General features: G+C 43.7%; 1 protein-coding gene across 5 annotated transcripts in view; it reads right to left on the bottom strand.

Annotated features, from left to right (window-relative positions):
- LOC115202858 (MAP kinase-activating death domain protein) overlaps positions 1-19937 on the bottom strand; it is an 87168-nt gene that overhangs the window by 27080 nt on the left and 40151 nt on the right. For 2 of the 5 annotated variants that reach the window (XM_029766946.1, XM_029766947.1), the window contains exons 8-20: positions 16390-16562; positions 14282-14517; positions 10272-10431; positions 9634-9734; positions 9051-9271; positions 8562-8815; positions 8153-8292; positions 7663-7776; positions 5061-5120; positions 3008-3122; positions 2504-2690; positions 2234-2384; positions 241-447 (exon numbers count right to left, since the gene is read on the bottom strand). In XM_029766946.1, the coding sequence (XP_029622806.1) occupies positions 241-447; positions 2234-2384; positions 2504-2690; positions 3008-3122; positions 5061-5120; positions 7663-7776; positions 8153-8292; positions 8562-8815; positions 9051-9271; positions 9634-9734; positions 10272-10431; positions 14282-14517; positions 16390-16562 (2119 nt within the window). Of the gene's footprint in view, positions 1-240; positions 451-2233; positions 2385-2503; positions 2691-3007; positions 3123-5060; positions 5121-6440; positions 6480-7662; positions 7777-8152; positions 8293-8561; positions 8816-9050; positions 9272-9633; positions 9735-9982; positions 10019-10271; positions 10432-14281; positions 14518-16389; positions 16563-17456; positions 17514-19937 lie in introns of all 5 variants that reach the window. The other 3 variants (XM_029766944.1, XM_029766945.1, XM_029766948.1) reach the window with 3 other exon arrangements.

The following is a 19937-nucleotide window of genomic DNA, read 5'->3' as shown; positions in this document are numbered from 1 at the left end:
GTTGTAAATATATTTCAGTTTTACAGCTTTAAATGCTGACCCATTGGGCCCACATCAGTGGTGTGGGTCAAAGTGGATGGAATATCATAAGAGGCTCTTTTTCTAAGGAAGGGGAACTCCCCTTGTTGCCTGGTTGGAGAGAGGTGGGTCAAGGGGTAGGGCAGGGTTTAGACTGGTGAGCAGGGGGGCAAGGGGTGCTCTCAGAGCGCATGCAAGGGGGGGATGGGGTGGGCTACACACCAATGGAGGCAATAAAATTCTCCTCGTTCAGACTCCGGGTGTCAAAGTGGTGGGTGCCTTTGCCCCCCGAGGTGGGGTGCGGCAGTTGGAGACGGGGCACCAGGAGGAGCACCGGGGGCCTGGTGCCCTCCATGCGGGCAGATGGGCTCTCCTTGCTGCCCGGGCTGCTTGCAGCATCACTGGGGCTCCTCTTGTGCTTCTCTGGCTCTACTGGGGCCATCAAGAAGGAAAAAGGGAGAAGAATAGGGAAGAAGGGAAAGAGATAGTAGCGAGAGAAGACAGAAACAGTGTAGAGTTGCAGTAGGAGGTTTGAAGGTTAGAATAGACGGTTGTTTGTAGGGGTGTGAACGTTCAAACGCTAAAAACGAAATTGGGATCCTTAACATTAAGAAAATGATATGCATACATCAGCTGGGCAGAAGTCCGTGAGTTGTGATCCTGGATGGCCAGATAGCTACCAAAACTGACAAGAAACTGCCATGTGGGGAATCGTAAGTGACACATTTCAGCTAGTTTCATCTTGTTCTTGATACCAGGTTTTGTTTTGAGGTATTTTGACTGATTTCATGTCAATGCTAATATGGCAATAATTCACTAGCTAGCTAATCAACAACTGTAAAGATGTATTTGAGAGACAGCAAGTGCTCATTGTGCAAATGTGTTTGTTTTCGATAAACATTGGAGACCAAATATAGTTTACATGTCAACAATCTAAGCCAGCCCAGTCTGTTTAGCCCCATAGCTGCGCACGCATCGGCGTTGTTGCTAAACAACCAACCCGTCTATGCACATGTTTTCTTCTGGATGCCTGGGGGCGTATTCATTATGCCCATTCCGCAAAACGTTTTGCAACTATTTAGACTAATGATTACACACACCCCTGCTCTTTCTCTTCGCAATGCGAGTGCGTGTTCAGTCTTCGGTCTGTTGCGTTTAGACTATTCTAGTTTATTCATTGACGACAGGCCCTGCTTTACTGAAGTTGCGAGACATTGTAAGCCAAGAAATTGCGAGATGCAGCTTTTGATTGACGATAGGTAGGCCTAGTGCACGGTTCTGACTGTCTGCCTGGTGATCGACATGCCTATACTGTGCCCCTCCCCTCCCTCTGTCCCTTGCTAGCTAGCTATGAAAGATGTGAGTGTTTGTATTCTCATAAGTACGGCAACTAATCCGTTTCTTCCGTTCCAAAAAATGGTAATCTTAGGAGTGATTCCTAGCGGAATCGAATCTTAGCACTTAGAAATGGGAGTCGACATGCAAGGAGTGGAAGAATCGATTATTTTGGAGTCGATGCTCTAACACTACGTCATCGTCGTTAACGGTTGGAAAAATGGCAGAGAAAGGCAAGCAACAGCAGCGAAGTCCTGTATTGCAATATTTTAAGAAGTTACGTGAGGAAGGAAATGTCAACTTTGCAAGGTGGAATTGAGGTACAGTAATGGCAGTAGAGGTGCAATGCTTACCCATCTAAAAGGGATGCACCGAGACCCAACCCGTTGCTGGCAGTGGCAAAGCAGCATTTTTAATTTGAGTTTTTTTTTATTGTTTGTCACATCCCTAGTTGTCTGCTCTTATGACCCAAATTCGCTCAGTGAATGCTTAATTAAACTGCAAAGGTCACCTAAAAATGAGGGATGCGTTGGCGGTACTGACTCAGAGAGATTAAACCTGAACTCACTGCTGTAAAAACATATTGCTTACTTTTCAGATGAGTTGATAAAAGAAAAAGACAAAAAAGGCTGGCCCCAGAAATTATCCAGATTGCACTCCTTTTCCTATCCAATACTTACGTTGCCTTTAAGTGGAGTATATGAAATGCTGTTAAGCACTTCTTCGGTTTCAAACAAGAATCAAGCATCAGTAACTTTCATTTTTTCAGAGGAAATAGTTAAGTCGTAGTTTTGGGAGGGGGCATGACATGCTGATTGAATGTGTCCTTTGAGAGAAAATGTTGACACTTTCAGTCGAGTATAGGTTTTCTGAACGTTACCTTTGGTTTGGTAGTGGGTGCGTGCGATTTCCAGCAGAACGAAGACGCTGGCCATGCCTCCAAGCCCGGCATTGGTGTACGAATGTTCCAGACTAGAAACGGTGCACTTCAGTATGTCTAACATGCCCTTGTAAACCTTCCTGCTAATCTCCTGAAGAGCAGAACACACACGCACAGTTTAATTGAAAGGTGTTATTCAGCTTTAATTCAAAATCAAGGTTAAAAACACAATTACAACTTCTCTCATGCCCAATTCCTTCCTACACTCACCACATCACGGATGACCTCCTGCCTGACATCCTCCTCTGACTGGACGGCCCGGTTCAGCTTGCTCAGCACGAAGACGCGCAGCTGCTCGTTCTCCAGCAGGCGGCGCACCTTCTTCATGTTGAGCCAGCCCACGCCTTGGCCCTCCAGCACGCTCTGCACCACCTCCTTCAGGAACTGCTGGTTCTCACTGGGACAGACAAAGCTCTGGTTCAGTCACTCCGATCACACTCCCCTTTTTGTATATGTCACCATTGGCTCTTAAGTTAGACAACCCTTCTCCTAAAGGGGGATTGATATATCACCTATCCAGGTCTGTCATTGGACATTATATTGGCAAGAAAGTTGATGACAACCAGCTTTTGTTTTTTGATGGCCAACGTGATACCATGAAGACATTATGCCATGAAGGTGGTAAACTAATTCAAATATGGCAGTCAGCGTGAGTTGTCAAAGAATGCCATGACAGCAAAGTCCTGGTAATACAGTCTCATAGGGGTCTGTTACCTGGTGTTGTTGGCACGACCCTGGGGCGAAGGGGACTCTCTCTTGACCGTGGGACTGTGCTTAATGACTGATGACTTCTGGTCAACAAGGGCCCTGGGGGGACCGCGGGAGCCTCCTGCAGGAGCCATATAGAACAGTGAGGTCTCTATAGTAAATACCATGGAAAACACAAAACCAACGACAAGTCGGAGACATACAAACAGAAATACTAGCCGACTTGATACAGGAGGAGCTTATACACTTCACTACAAAGCCCCCAAATCACAGTCTACGATGTACTAATTAGAAAACCACATCAAAGACTAACAGACAAAGATGGGACACATCCTGCATACATGAAAGGACACACTCACACACATACAATTTCAGTGGCAGGGACACTAGCTAATGACTAGCTGAGCTACAGGTTTCATATTCAGACACTAAAAGGTGAGGGACAGATCAACTGGGACGTCACACAGAAGGAGTCAAAATGGCGCTGCGTTTGGGCATCACACATTGGCAGAGAACAGAGGCGAGGTCAGATTGGAGCGGGATCTGCATGGCAACAAGACAAGGTGTGTGTCATGCAGAAAAAGAACAAAAAAGAAAGATGGGTCGACAATCACACACACGGCTAACGGAGAGCTCCACACTGTAGTGTTCATACTATTAGTCACCTTGTACAGTTTGACAGACACTCACATGAACACACAGTGCCATGGCATACATTAGTATGGTGGATCCCCTGCAGAGATTTGGCCTGTGAACACTATTATTATCAAACTGATTATAATATTGTTGCGCCTACGTAGCTTACCCACTGGGCAGACCTCAGTTCAATGTCTATTTTTGATTTACATTTGGTTGAGTTGTCAACTAAAGAGAATCAACAACAAAAAATGTATTCCCCTTACGTTGATTACTTTTTGCAAATCCAATCAGTTTTCCACGGTGATTCAACATCACACTTTTTTTTTATGACGTGGAAACAATGTTGATTCAACCAGTTTTTGCCCAGTGGGTAGCCTGTTTGACACTTTGAACATTTAAGCTAATGTCTGGAATGTGAGGATACAAATAAATACATCCACCAAAAATGCATTGGGTCCTTGTCATAAACAGACACCGGCTGTTACCGGTATATCCAATTTTGCCATGGCATTACGTAGGCCTTATTGTAGGCTCTATGACCGCATGTTACCAAAGACCTCACCTGACAACGATGCCATTTTGCCCCACATTTTCCGAGGCAACGTCCATAAGTTGTACAACATGCATCAAAGCACTTCAAACAATTCCATTCCAGTTGATCACTGTGGTACTGGTACAGATGCTCAGTAACCACAAAGCCAGCTAAGTGTCCAATGACAACTCCAATCAAAACGGGTGACTATGAGTTTTGGAAGCAAGACAGAACAACACTCTTGGTGCTGCGAGACCGCACTCCTTAATTCAATTATCAATGAAACAGTGTTTAAAACTAACTCACAGCACTGGAAGAATGATGTCATGCCTTACCTACAGGTTAGCAGTTTTGATTGGCTAAGGCCTGCCTCCACTGGCAAAGTGATGGGAGGTCTAGGTGTGTATGTGTGAGACCAAAGAGGTGGCCAAACAAGCAAATATAGCTTCTTGCTTGGCTTGGAGAATAATGGGAAAGCTGATGTTGACCAACTCGAATCAACATCGTGTCAGGTCCCATACAATACTGTAGAATGCAGAGACTTAGACTGGCACACACACAAAAAAAAAGAATGGCATCTTCACAATTGTCAATATGGGATGCACAGCTTCTAACAAGCTTAAGATCGTGAAGGCCCAACCCAAACTAACACAAAGACGTGTGGATGGGTGGAGTGACTCGGCAAAAGGTTAGTGATTGGGGGGGAACAGTCACTGTGGATGGCGAAAGACAACAGGACAGACTCGACGTATGACGATGAATGATCTCTCGATGGTGCACGTCAGGTGACAGAGGAGTGAGAGGGTGAGCGAGGAGGATGCTGGGAGATGTAGTTGACTGGCTAGGAGAAGCATGCAGCCCACGCAGTTTTAAAAGGGCGGAACCCACCTTCTCCACTCACCGGACCGGCCTCTGTAATAATCTCCATTAGAGAATTTAGTCCAAATACTGGACACAAAACCCAGAATTAGTGCAGAGAAGTGGAAAGAGGGACAGAGAGGGACACCGGCCCAGACCGAACCAGTCTGAACATCAACCCACAACCCACATGCACAGCAACACATTGACAGAGCGCACAGAGTGCAGAAAATAAAAAGAGGAAGAAAAACAAAGAACGAGGGAGACAGACATTTCTTACAAAAAAAAGGTTGTGACTTAATCTCAAAAAGGTTATAGCCATTACATTTCATGACCAATCTTACATGTGGTGATTGTTAGGACCCCTATATCTTTTTAGACCATCTAGGGGTGGGAGAAAGCATTTGCCAATTTTAAGTGTCTATGTCCAGAAGAGAGCGAGTTTACGGGCTCTCGGACCACAGAGACCTCAGACGGAGAACACACAAGAACGACGGAGAACACACAAGAACGATGAAGAGCCACCGAACAAGCGAGCAAGCAAGGCAACAGACTGCACAGAAGCAAGGAGATCAGGTGTCATGCCAGTTTCATTTCAATTCCAGTCCACTTGGGTAATCAATTGTACTTCAGTCGATGAAATGAAAAAGCCTCATCGAAAGCAATGGGTAATTTGCCATTCAGGAACTGAATGTCAATTCATCCTCAAATATTGAGTGGAATTGAAAACGGACTTGACCCCAACCCTGCTGGGAAACCAAGAGAAAAACACAAAATGTGAAAATGCCACATAAAAAGGGGCTAATATGTATGCAAATTAAGAGATCTGTCGTATATAAATGTGTGCATCGTAGCGCATCAGACTCCCACCAAACAGAGAGGAATAACAAGGAAACAGAGGGAAGGATATGGATATACATAAATGAAAACACAGGTATATCTCCTAGTATGCAACCTGAGTAACATGGACTCAGATAGGTAGGATCGAATAAGGGTCAAAGGTGGAGCTAGTTGTAGGGCAAAACAAACTACCACACCAGACAATAACATACCCGGACTGTCTGGACCCGGGCTACCCGGGGTACTAGCCGGGCTGTCATCTGAACAGTCAAGACGAAACAAAACCACCATCAAAAGGAAAAAGGAAACAAACGTTGGGTTGCTATGGCAGCTGTCCCACACAGCGTGGAGCTATTGAATTTAACACATGCATTTCTTCTTTTCTTTCACAAATGTTCCCATAACAAAATCAGGCAACCATGTGGGATTGGGAACATTGAAAACGGGGTCCTCAATATCCACCTATTGCCTGACTTACATCAACATGACAGTCCACAGACGGACAAATACAAATTTAGAATGAAAGTCTATTCATTCTAAAAAAAAATCAATTTAAAGATTTCTACAAACCTTCCTCAATTTCCTCCTCTATGTCAAAATTAAAATATTCTATATTTTTGTAAATTAAAAATAATTAGAGGGGAAAAGGCAAAAGGAAAGAAAATAAAAATCTACAATGTAAAGTTGCATAAATGCTAATACTGTGTAGCCAGCCTAAACTGGCTTGCCAGACATTTCAGCATGAGCACTGAATGCTTACTTGACATACTGTCAATACTAACTCTACTTAGTGCAAACAAAGCAACAGTCTCTGAGGAAGAAATATGCTGATGTTAAAGAAGTTCAACATGTCAGTCAGAGTTACACATTATTATGTCATCTACTCTCCTTCCTTCTCCACACCAGGTTAAAGTAGGCCTAACTGTCCAGTGAAAATCTTACTTTTAAAAGTAATATTCTGTTAACTTATACCCGAATCATGTTGTTAACACATCCCATACTTGTATTTGTGGCCAAAGTATACATTGGAGGAGAAAAAAACACTTCAAAAACCCCACCTCAAAGTCAAACAGTTTAAAAAATGTTTGGCGTTTCAAAAAATGCCTGTTATTTCCTCATAGAACATGACATCATGTCGGCTCATTGAGCTGGCCAATCAGTGGTCTACAGTGGTTTTAATGACTTGTATACTCCGACACTATTCTGTTGTTGGGGTAAGCCCACATAATTCAAACAAAGAAAAGCTGCTTTTAAAACACACTTAATAACATTTTAAAAAACTGAATGAAAACTATTTCACTCATATTGTAATTAATAATTGGTCAAATTTCTAAGAAATCTGGAAACACTGGACAGTTACTTTAAATGATTAAGTTTACTGTAGCTTATGCGCAATGTGTCTTATCAAGATAAATAGCAGACACGATACGGTGTATAAAATATTGTAGAAATTTGCACTCCAAATATTATTTTTAATGCCCATGACTAAACAAAAACATTTACACTTTGTAACCACTGCAAGAGCTGTATGACAACCCTTTGAACTTTGAAAGGGCATTGTTTTAGTAGACAGCCTGCCTCTACTGCCTTCAACTGACAAACCTGATCACAATCGGCTGTAGGGCACAAAAATTGTACAGAAAACAGATAAGAGGGGAATACAGCCCCAGAGAGTGAAATGGAGAAGGAGATGAGATGGATAAAAGTCAGAGATAGAAAGAGAGATGAAGGATGAGTGACGATAACGTGAAAGGTGGACAAAACAGGGCAAAGGGCTGCATTAGTCCTGTACCTTTGAGATTGGGGAAGGGCCCAGCCCCAGCGGCCTTCTCCCTCAGCCCCGCCTTGTTGGGTACAGACAGGTTGGAGAGGCTAAAGCTGGTGCCGTGGTTCTTGTACAGATTACCTGCAGTGAAAGAGAGAGAGTCACTGATGAAGTCGATCAAAGAAACCAACATTTGACCATGTCTCACCATCCTATAGTATTACCTATGATGATTAGCAGCCCAACGTCAAGTTCCATTTCAGTCCCTACCTAGCTGGCAAATATTGTACATTTCTGGTTGTCTTCCTGTTTGAGAAGACCAGCAACCAGTATTCCCCGCTGGGTAACCCTTACACATTCCCCCCTTCAGTGTTCAAAGATCCCATAGGACAGGATAGACGAGCAGAAGGGCAAAAAAGCTCCGCTTTGGAGGACAAAGTGTAACCGTCACCTATCCAGCCCTTTCAGATCTGTGATTATCACACAACTGAAATAGACCCTGGTTAAGGAGACTCACTGGCAAAGGACATGAGGCCCCCAAAGCCATCGCTGCTGTTGTTGGAGATGGTGGAGTTTGGAGAACTGTTGCGGGAGTCGCCCTCTCCGTCCGACTCTCCGGGCAGCTTTAGGCTGCTGGGCCTCAGGGGGCGTTGGACTCTGTGGAGCAGAAAAAGTGTTCGAGGTCTGGGTCTGTAAGAGGTCTGTCACGCTCTGTTAGCTTAGTTTTTCGACTGCTACACCAGAGGCATATCACAGATGCAGAATTCAGAAGCTGAGACTTAATTGGGTGTGTGTGTTTAAGAGATGTATACAATCACTGGTTTTTTTTTAAAACTATGTTTGCAGAATGTGTGGCTTATGATGCTTGTTTGTGTGTACATCGTTATGGCGTAGGTGTGTTGTAACGTAGGTGTGTTGTAATGTACTTGTTGCCATTGAGGTTCTGGTTGAACCGGGGCGTGTACGTCTCCTCTTGGTCTTCTGCCTCAGGGTCCTCCTCAGCAGGGAAGCCATACTGAGGCTCAAAGTAGGGGTTGTCGTACTCTCCCTTCTTATTGGCTGGTCCCACCGGGGCGGCGTCTAAGGGAGGTCTGGAGAAGGGCGGAGCTCCCAATCCCGGGACAGGGTTCTGTAGAGCTGCACTGGCCAATGCCTCCATTTCCACTGGTTCTGCCTGCTCCTGGACACAATGAACATCAATCAATGGACACCAATGGTTGATATTAAATACATGAGATTGCCACTTTATGAGGCAGAAAAAGAAAAAAAAAACTCAAGCAAAGATATAATTATTGCCAATATGTTCTCATGTTCTCAAATTCAAACCCTAAGTTGCCAAAAATGGCAGTTGCTAAAAACATATATCGTGTTAACTGCATAATTTTAAACTGGTGTAAATTGAACGGTTCACTGACAATGTTGACTCCCTGGATGACTGTGCTGGGGCTGGAGCTGGCGGTTGTGCTGGAGCTTGAGCGGAGGGCTTGTCCATCAGGAGGTTCAGGAGCTCCGTCGCCCCCCTCGGGCAGTGCCTTCTCTTGGGGGAGGGGACCGTCTCCTCCCTTGAACTCCTGGAAGTCCTGGAACTCCACTTCGCTGGCGTCTCCCAGTGCAGCGTGGGTAGGGGGATCCAGGTCTACGACATCAAAAGACAGATATTACTTAGTATTGATGGCCAAAGGGTCACAAAACAGAATGTTTAGCTAGTGACTGTTTCTGAAAGGAATTGGTCATTTTAGGTTGCCATTTTTCAAGATGAAAACAATTGTCGGTTATTATAATCAGGGGAATTTACCGTTTTTTTGTAATAACAATAAGTATGTGTAAGCTGGGTGGTTCTTGGTCTGCAATTACACAGGCAGCCCAAATCTGATCTTTTTTTCACTTTATTGGTCTTTTGACCAATCAGATCAGCTCTTTTGCCAATAAATTGGGCAAAATAATAGAATTGGGTTGCCTGGGTAAATGCAGCCTTGGTGAAATGGCACAGATACTTACTTGGCGTGTCCCCTTGGATGTCACATTTGATCATTTCGCTCACCAAGTCTCCAAGTGACGAGTAGGAAGAGCTGGAGTCATCGTAGCCAGCCTCACTGTCGCTGTCACGGAGACAAAACAGAGTAGCATTACCCCGGACACCATCTTGGTGACATCTTACACGTCTACAGAAGGCTAACTGAAAAACGCTAACTAAACCTTTCTCAGACTAAAATTAACCTCAACTCATACATCATTTCTAGCAAGACTAGCAAGCTAACTATTGAGCGAACCAGCAAATCTACTGGTTAATGTTTAGAGTTCGCCATCTAGTGGCTAATGTGTTGTCTATCAACATTCCATAGCCTACCATGCTGTTTCTTCTGCTATGTCTCCGTCGGCCGCACTTGCACACACACAAACACACAAATGATGCACACGTACACAGATCAAACACTGGAAAGGACCTCCTTTCAGATCTAGTTTTTTTATGCAGCTAAATGGCGCACTAACATGTTTTCCACATTGTAAAATTGCTTTTAGACCGTTGACAGTACCTGGCACTGAAAAAATCTTTAATTTAACATTGTCAATTATATTATCACAGTAGTATCAAAAAACACATTATACCTTCCAACTGTGGAGGTCCTGTTTTTTACCTGTCGTCTGTGGGGTCCGAGTCGTTGGCCTCATCTTCTAGGGGTCCGCTCATGGCCTCGGCCAGCTGGGAGCTGCCGTCGTACACACGGTAGAACACTGGCTGCAGCTGGTGGGCGTACCACTTGCCCTTGTCTCCGATTAAAGATGGGTCATACACGTCTGTAGAACACAGAGGTATGCTCAGAAACATGAAACCTTCAAACTGCCTGTATCGCTCATTGAACTATACCTGAGTGCACAAAACATTTGGAACAACCGCTCTTTCCATGACAGACTGACCAGTTGAATCCAGGTGAAAGCGATGATCCCTTAATGATGTCACCTATTAAATCCACTTCAAGTCAGTGTAGATGAAGGGAAGGATATAGATTAAAGAAGGATTTTTAAGCCTTGAGACAATTGAGACATAGATTGTGTATGTGTGCCATTCAGAGAGTGAATGGTCAAGACAAAATATTTATGTGCTTTTGATCGGGGTATGGTAGTAGGTGCCAGGCACACCGGTTTGTGTCAAGAACTGCAACGCTGCTGGGTTTTTCATGCTCAATAGTTTCCTGTGTGTATCAAGAATGGTCCAGCACCCAAAGAACATCCAGCCAACAACTGTAGAAGCATTGGAGTCAACATGGGCCAGCATCCCTGTGGAACGCGTCGAACACCTTGTAGAGTCCATGCCCCGATAAATTGAGGCTGTTCTGAGGGCAAAAGGGGGTGCACCTCAATATTAGGAAGGTGTTCCTAATGTTTTGTACACAGAGTATATTCACATTTGACCTAAAGAAAGTGCAATAATTGATAACATAATTCACTTTTTACTTAACCCCTTTACACGTGGAAATTGGCTTTTATGGATAGGGCTAAATTGAAATGTTTCTTACAGAAGAAATATGACAAGCATATACATAACAATGGGAGCAATTGAAAGGGAACAGTTTGGAGATAATTGGAAAATTATGAGACGAAAGGTGAGTACACAACAGTTCACTTCATAAGACTGAATCCAAACATAACACTGTTGATTTCATGTGCATTTTACATTTACTGTACTTTTGCCGCATTTGTAAACACTCTGGATACATTCAGTAACATGAGACTATTACTGGAAAATGTGGGGTAGGTCCAACATACTGTAAGACAAAAAAAATGACAAGGGTTTGAGTGGCTACACACCTTTCTAAAGTGTGCACAGTTCCTAAGCAATTTCAATGCACTTTTAAGACTCAAAAGAAGAGCCTTCAACTATACAGGTACTTTGTTCGAGCTCTCCTGCTGTGCTGTTGAGGAACTGTAGCAAGAACCCTGGTAGTCATATCGCATGGAACGCAACCCCTGCAATCACACAATTCCTGTTGTTGTTAACTCAATGCAGAAACAGCCCGTTATAAAAATCGCAATCTGGGCCAGATGTGCATTATTTGAAAGCTTGTTCCATTGCCGACATGACTAGCTAAGTTCTAAAATACTAATCAGGCTTTCACAAGAAACAGAGTATCATTTTGGTGCGCATAGAAAGGACATTTCCTTGACAATAAACAAACGTAGGCTCATTCTGATCAGAACAACCTAGGGGATGATGCCATGTCTTCATATCAAACATAGTGACCATTAACATTGACACCGTATATGATTTTTAGAATTTGGAAATGTGATATGCACATTTGGACTCACGGTTGTTTGGGTTGCTTTTATGACACTAAAGCGGTACTTATTATAATCCTCAACGTCTCATCTTTCAAAACACATCGAGTCATCTTTATTTACAGCATTTCCCTCACTAAGACAACCAAAAATGTGCTAAAGTTGTCCAATTACCAGGAGGGAAGGGAGCAACTTCTAGTCGCTTGATGCTCAAGTTCAGAACGTCTGTCAGTCAAAACCCATACAAATCAAATCAAACTTTATTTGCCGAATACAACAAGTGTAGACTTTACCGTGATATGCTTACTTACAAGCCCTTAACCAACAGTGCAGTTCAAGAAGAAGAAAATATTTACCAAGTAGGCTAAAATAAAAAGTAATAATAAAAAGTAACAGAATAAGAATAACGAGGCTATATACAGGGTGGCATCGGTACCGAGTCAGTGTGCGGAGTACAGGCTAGTTGAAGTAATCTGTACATGTAGGTGGTGGTGAAGTGACTATGCATAGGTAACAAGGGGGGGGGGTTCAATGTAAATTGTCCGGTGGCGATTTTTATGAATTGTTCTAATACAGTCTAATAGCTTGGGGGTAGAAGCTGTTGAGGAGCCTTTTGGTCCTAGACTTGGCGCTCCGGTACCGCTTGCCGTGCGGTAGCAGAGCAAAGTCTATAACTTGGGTGACTAGAGTCTCTGACAATTTTATAGGCTTTCCTCTGACACCGCCTGTTATACAGGTCCTGGATGGCAGGAAGCTTGGCCCCAGTGATGTACTGGGCCGTTCGCACTACCCTCTGTAGCGCCTTACGGTCAGATGCCCAAGCAGTTGCCATACCAGGCGGTGATGCAACTGGTCAGGATGCTCTCGACGGTGCAACTGTAGAACCTTTTGAGGATCTGGGGACCCATGCCAAATCTTTTCAGTCTCCCGAGGGGGAAAAGGTTTGTCGTGCCCTCTTCACGACTGTCTTGGTATGTTTGGACCATGAAAGTTCGTTGGTGATGTGGACACCAAGGAACTTGAAACTCTCGACCCGCTCCACTACAGCCAGGATCCAGTTGCAGAGGAAGGTGTTTAGTCCCAGAGTCCTTAGCTTAGTGATGAGCTTTGTGGGCACTATGGTGTTGAACGCTGAACTCTAGTCGATGAACAGCATTCTCATATAGGTGTTCCTTTTGTCCAAGTGAGAAAGAGCGGTGTGGAGTGCGATTGAGATTGCGTCATCTGTGGATCTGTTGGGGCAGTATGCGAATTGTAGTGGGTCTAGAGTGTCTGGGAGGATGCCGTTGATGTGAGCCATGACCAGCCTTTCAAAGCACTTCATGGCTACCGACGTGAGTGCCACGGGGCGGTAATCATTTAGGCAGGTTACCTTCGCTTCCTTGGGCACAGGGACTATGGTGGTCTGCTTGAAACATGTAGGTATTACAGACTCGGTCAGGGAGAGGTTGAAAATATCAGTGAAGACACTTGACAGTTGGTCCGCGCATGGTTTGAGTACACATCCTGGTAATCCGTCTGGCCCAGCGGCTTTGTGAATGTTGACCTGTTTAAAGGTTTTGTTCATATCGGCTACCGAGAGCGTTATCACACAGTCATCCAGAACAGCTGGTGCTCTCGTGCATGCGTCAGTGTTGCTTGCCTTGAAGCGAGCATAAAAAAGGTACTTAGCCCGTCTGGTAGGCTCGCGTCACTGGGCAGTTCGCGTCTGGGTTTCCCTTTGTAGTCCGTAATAGTTTTCAAGCCCTGCCACATCCGATGAGCTTCAGAGCCGCTGTAGTAGAAGTCAATTTTAATCCTGTATTGACGCTTTGCTTGTTTGATGGTTCGTCTGAGAGCATAGAGGGATTTCTTATAAGCGTCCGGATTGTTCTCCCGCTCCTTGAAACCAGCAGCTCTAGCCTTTAGCTCGATGCGGATGTTGCCTGCAATCAATGGCTTCTGGTTGGGATATGTACGTACAGTCACTGTGGGGACGACGTCGTCGATGCACTTATTGATGAAGCCGATGACTGAGGCGGTGTATTCCTCAATGCCATTGGATGAATCCTGGAACATATTCCAGTCTGTGCTAGCAAAACAGTCCTGTAGTGTAGCATCCGCGTCATCTGTGAAGCGCAGAGTCAGAGCTCTAACTTCATATATAGCGTGTTACTGTACTATGTTCCAATTTAGACAATTAGTGCACAAATCTGCAATTTTCAACTCGTATACGGGTACGAGTGTAAAGGGCTACACTTTACTTCACACTATAAATATCCAAGCTAGCCCAGTATGGTTCGGGTCAGCTCTAAACACAAATACACCAATTGTCAGTCAGTGCATGGTATATGCAGTACAGCAGGTGTGTAGGATAGGGTAAGGGACTTACTGTTGTGGATCCTCTGAAAGGCCAGGTTGGTGGGGTTGAGGGCCCACTCGCCATAGTACTCCACGGCCTGGGTATGCGACAGCTTCTCAGCGAAGCCTGAGCGTCGGGGCCGTGAGGCCAGGAAGGACGTGGCCTGGAATGCCACCACAGGCCGGGGGAAGAGGCGCAGCGTACGTGTGTGCATCTGGAAACCCTGGAGCACGTTGGGGGAGTTGAAGAACCGCACCATGGCAACTCTGTTGGAGAAAGAAGGAAAGGTGAGTGTGTTAACGCTTCAATTGAGTCATATTTAATTCAATTCAAAAAGCTTTCTTGTTTATCAAGTTTACATACGAGAGACATGCGTCTTTGATATGAGGCTCAAATTAATCACATTGTTTCACATGACATTATGACTTTGTTGAGTCATACACTACCGGTCAAAAGTTGTAGAACAACACATTCAAGGGTTTTTCTTTATTTTTACTATATTGTAGAATAATAATGAAGACATCAAAACTTTGAAATAACATATGGAACAAACAAAAAAGTGTTAAATCAAAATATACACTACTGTTCAAAAGTTTGGGGTCACTTAGAAATGTCCTTGCTTTTTAAAGAAAAGCACATTTTTTGTCCATTAAATTAACATCAAATTGATCAGAAATACAGCATAGACATTTTTAATATAGTAAATGACTATTGTAGCTGGAAACAGATTTTTTTATGGAATATCTACATAGGCGTACAGATGCCCATTATCAGCAACAATCACTCCTGTGTTCCAATGGCACGTTGTGCTAGCTAATCCAAGTTTATCATTTTAAAAGGCTAATTGATCATTAGAAAACCCTTTTGCAATTATGTTAATTGATCATTAGAAAACCCTTTTGCTGTATTTCTGATAAGGCAGATTTCCTCTGTCCAGTGTCTGTTCTTTACCCCATCTTAATCTTTTCTTTTTATTGGCCAGTCTGAGATATGGCTTTTTCTTTGCAACTCTCCCTAGAAGGCCAGCATCCCGGAGTCGCCTCTTCACTGTTGACGATGAGACTGGTGTTTTGCGGGTACTATTTAATGAAGCTGCCAGTTGAGGACCTGTGAAGCGTCTGTTTCTCAAACTAGACACTCTAATGTACTTGTCCTCTTGCTCAATTGTGCACCGGAGCCTCCCGCTCCTCTTTCTATTCTAGTTAGAGCAGTTTGAGCTGTTTTGTGAAGGGAGTAGTATACAGTGTTGTACAAGATCTTCAGGGATTTAGGAAAATTGCAACAGGCTCAGAACAGGGCAGCACGGCTGGCCCTTGGATGCACACAGAGAGCTAATATTAATAATATGCATGTCAATCTCTCCTGGCTCAAAGTGGAGGAGAGATTGACTTCATCACTACTTTTATTTATGATAAGTATTGGCATGTTTAATGCACTGTTTGAACTTCTGGCACACAACCCATGCATACCCCACAAGACATGCCACCAGAGGTCTCTTCACAGTCCCAAAGTCTAGAACAGACTATAGGAGACGACCAGTACTATATTGAGCCATGACTACATGGAACTCTATTCCACATCAAGTAACTCGTGCAGTAAATCAAGTAACTCCAGCAGTAAAATTTGATTTAAGAAACAGATAAAAATGCACCTCATGGAACAGCAGGGACTGTGAATCAACAAACATAAACACATGCATACAAACACACGATAACATACGCATATGTACACATGGATTTTGTGTCATAGATATATGGTAGTAGAGTAAAGGCCTGAGGGCCCACAATGTTGTGAAATCTGTTATGAATGTATTGTAACGTTTTTATGATATATAACTAACTGCCTTAATTTTGATGGACCCATAATAAATACAAATAGAAATAGACACTACAGATTTTAGGAACTTCAAGTGGGAATGGGGGTCAATCCATAAATTGTGCCTATGTAAATAACCTTTCATATCCATCTATTGACTGTCTACAATATTCAGGAACTAAATCAAATGGAGGAGTGTCTAGGTCCTGACTGGATTATTCTGCTAGGCTCAAAGTTCAAATTGAACCAATCTCACAAATTGCCTTGCATGGATAATATGAGATCTACTTAAAAAGGGACAGAGAAACTTTGTCAAGCCTTGCCTGGTGGCCACATCCACAGAGTCCACGTCGTTGCCGTAGATGAGGGGGTTGAACTCGGTGGAGGAGGGCGACGCCTTGTTCTGGCCGGGGGGGAGCAGGGGTAACTCCTGGCCCTCCTGGAACTTCTCCAGGTTCAGAATGGGCTGGGTGTTGAGACTCATGCTGGCCAGGGCCTGGAGCGGGTAGAGGTGAGGAAGGTTTTAATCAACACACTGTCGTGGAGATGATGGGTCACTCAGCCCCACTAGGGGGCACTCTCACCTCAGGCATCAGCTGAAGGGTAGTGCAACAGAATGGTCTCACTAGGACCAGTGTGGAACTGTCTGTTTGAGGTTCAAAACAGAGCAAGAGAATAGTACAGGGTTTCGGAGACCTCAAAATTGGATAAAAATGAGTTACAACTGATCATTTATTTGTTTATGTATTGTGCTGCTTTATATTTTTTTTGTCTGTATGATGTAAGTTCTCATTTGAGAATAAATCATTAATAAAACACGAGGACTAAGCTAGGAGGACTCACAATGTGACTATGTTATTAGCTGACAGGTGAGTGTGGGGGATAAAATGAGGAAGCCCGTTTCCCCAGCAAATGAATATGAAGAGTGCATGTTTTTGCAGATGCCTGAAATGGGAGCGTCATTTCGGGAAGGTCGGCGGAAGAAGTAACAGCAGAGGGAATTCACTAGCACTCTGGGATTGCTGCAGACTCATTCAGGGTTTTGCACGATGTTAGCACAGCGGATCGTTTGATGGCCAGGTTCAGTCCTGGGCGCAACCTATGAGTTACAGCAAAAATCTGCATATCCACTGTTTGCTTACAAAAACACTCACTGATGACAAGATAGATGTGCATACATTCAGGCATGATCAAGCCAAAACTAAGCAGCCAGTGGCGGGTCTTACGAAATATCTCTCTACGCCGCCATGTTACAACATCTCAACAATAGTGTATGACACTTGAGAAAACTGAAACAATAACAAGCAGCAACAAAAATATTTAAGTTTGGTTAGGAAGAATATTCGTGCAAGGAGCATGGGCACATTCCGCAGAAGGAGAAATTAGGAACCTTATTGTCAGAGGAGAAGATCTGCTTTTGGGTGATCACGGTCAACCTAACCAGACACTAGGGAAGGGGAGGAGGGGGACAAGAGAGATGCCAGGAAGAGGATCACATGAAAAGGCTGAGCTGACCAATTGCTGAGCAGAATTGAAACCACACATGACAAAAAGGGTCAAGATAGGAGGCTGTGTGGTCCAATTCCCTTTAAATGGATTCCTTTCCTCATCTCCTCTCAATCCTGACTACTAAACAGCTGAAAGGACGGGATGCTTGAAAGCGACGTCGGAACCTTGACTAGCCAATAAGTGGGCTAGTGGGGGAGATGGAGATGCCTCCTTGTTGCTTTCACATACAGTCCTTTCAGCTAAGTGGTTGCAAAAGAAGGGAGAACAGGAAAGGGGCAGTTTTAGAGAATTGGGACATAGCCAGAGAACAAGAGAGAATGATGTAGTGAAGTCGAGAGAGAGAGAGAGAGAGAGAGAGAGAGAGAGAGAGAGAGAGAAGAGGTGCAAGAGCGGAAGAGAACAAACCATGACAGAGACAAGTGAGAGAGACAAACAAACATGAGTGCGACAACACAACACACAAAAAGGAACAGTAATTCACCACACAACACAAGTTAGCCACTGAAGACTTAAGAGCCTATCGATGGTTACCAACTGGGAGGATAACCAGTGGCTGCGATGGAGAGGTGACACTGAGACACAGAAGGGAGCAGATCTCTTGACAATAATTGTTTTAAATTAAAAACCTTTTGGCTTTTTGTTTACACTGTCCATACACCCCCACCCCCACCCCTCGACTCAAATTCTCCCATCTCTTAACCTGTGAGATTCTGACATACACTAGGTGTACAAAACATTACAAAAACACCTGCTCTTTCCATGACATATACTGACCAGGTGAATCCAGGTGAAAGCTATGATCCATTATTGATGTCAGTTGTTAAATCCACTTCAAAAATCAGTGTAGAGGAAGTGGAGGAGACAGGTTAAAGAATGATTTTTAAGCTGTAAGAGAATTGAGACATGGATTGTGTATGTGTGCTATTCAGAGGGTGAATGGCAAGATAAAAAATGTAAGTGCCTTTGAACGGGGTATGGTCGTAGGTGCCAGGCGCACAGGTTTGAGTATGTCAAGAACTGTAACGCTGCTGGGTTTTTCAAGAATGGTCCACCACCCAAAAGACATCTAGCCAACTTAACAACTGTGGGAAGCATTGGAATGGCCCAGCATCCCATGCCCCGATGAATTGAGGCTGTTCTGAGGGCAAAAGGGGGTGCTACTCAATATTAGGAAGGTATACCTAATGTTTTGTACACTCAGTGTATACTAACCCATTCTCTGTGTGGGACTGCAAGGACCTACCAGCTACCACTTGTTTGTTACTGTTTTGAGGACTGCTTTAACCCTTACAACAATAGAACCTATGATAACTCACCTTTACCCATATCTTTTCACTCAAATGGCTTGTTACCACAACAGATTTTTGGCTCTGCCAACACACAGGTCTATCTTAATCAATCGCACACACACTCTGGGATAGGGCCAAGTGTATCACACACAAATAACTACACTGGTTCTGATTCAAAGCATATCAACATACTATGATATGCAGGGATTTTCAACATGATGAGGTATGACTGGGGATTCAAATTGGGGTTACTGGGTTTGGATGTTAAAAAAAACAACCGCTGAAGAACATTTGGTGACGAGTTGAGACGCATTTTAAATGGCGATGAGGAATTATGCCTAGAATGTTTAAATGCGACATTTGTTCATATGGCGGATTTATGTTTTGTTGTTCTTTTTTCATGTAACTTTTCTTCATAAAGCATCTTGTGCTTAATATACACTTTCAAATCAAATAAACTCAAAACTTAGACGATGACAATGTTGGGTAGGAATAGTTCATGGCAAAATGTACTAATGATAGCTTGGGGGTAACTAGATACTCGCTGATAATTCAAGGTGGTTTTAGTTCCAATGCTAAGCTGTGACGTGGTACTAGAGTGGAACGTTTGATTGGCATTTCACAACACGAGTAAGAGAGGTTTGTGAATCAGAACCAGCTTCGAATCAACGTATTGTTATTTGAGGTTCTGGGCTTAGAGGATTTGGTTAGTTCTACTGCTACAGCTGTTACTGAGGTCCCAGGGAGTAAGACCTAGTAGCTGCTTTTACCTCCAAGAGCTAGCGCATGCAAAGAAAAGAGAGAGGGGGAAAAAAATACATAAAAAAATAAAACACTTGTCGTTAGGACATTACGATGCTTAACGCCACAATGCTCCCACACTATATGCATAGTTAGTACATAGAACACGGTAAGAGAACAAGGACACTGATGTGCCTGGCGCAATTCATCAAACCTCTCTTGAAACATATCTAAAAGCTGGAAGAAGAGAAGGTGATCACTTGAAAACAAATAGTTAACATAACACATACGGTAATATCGCAGGTTTTTTTTATGTAATAAAGCAATACAAG

The sequence above is a fragment of the Salmo trutta genome, chromosome 12 (genome assembly GCF_901001165.1).
Source record: "Salmo trutta chromosome 12, fSalTru1.1, whole genome shotgun sequence".
In the NCBI taxonomy this organism is placed as follows: domain Eukaryota; kingdom Metazoa; phylum Chordata; class Actinopteri; order Salmoniformes; family Salmonidae; genus Salmo; species Salmo trutta.
Note: the sequence above shows the minus strand (reverse complement) of the source record. Positions and strands in the feature narration are given on the sequence as shown.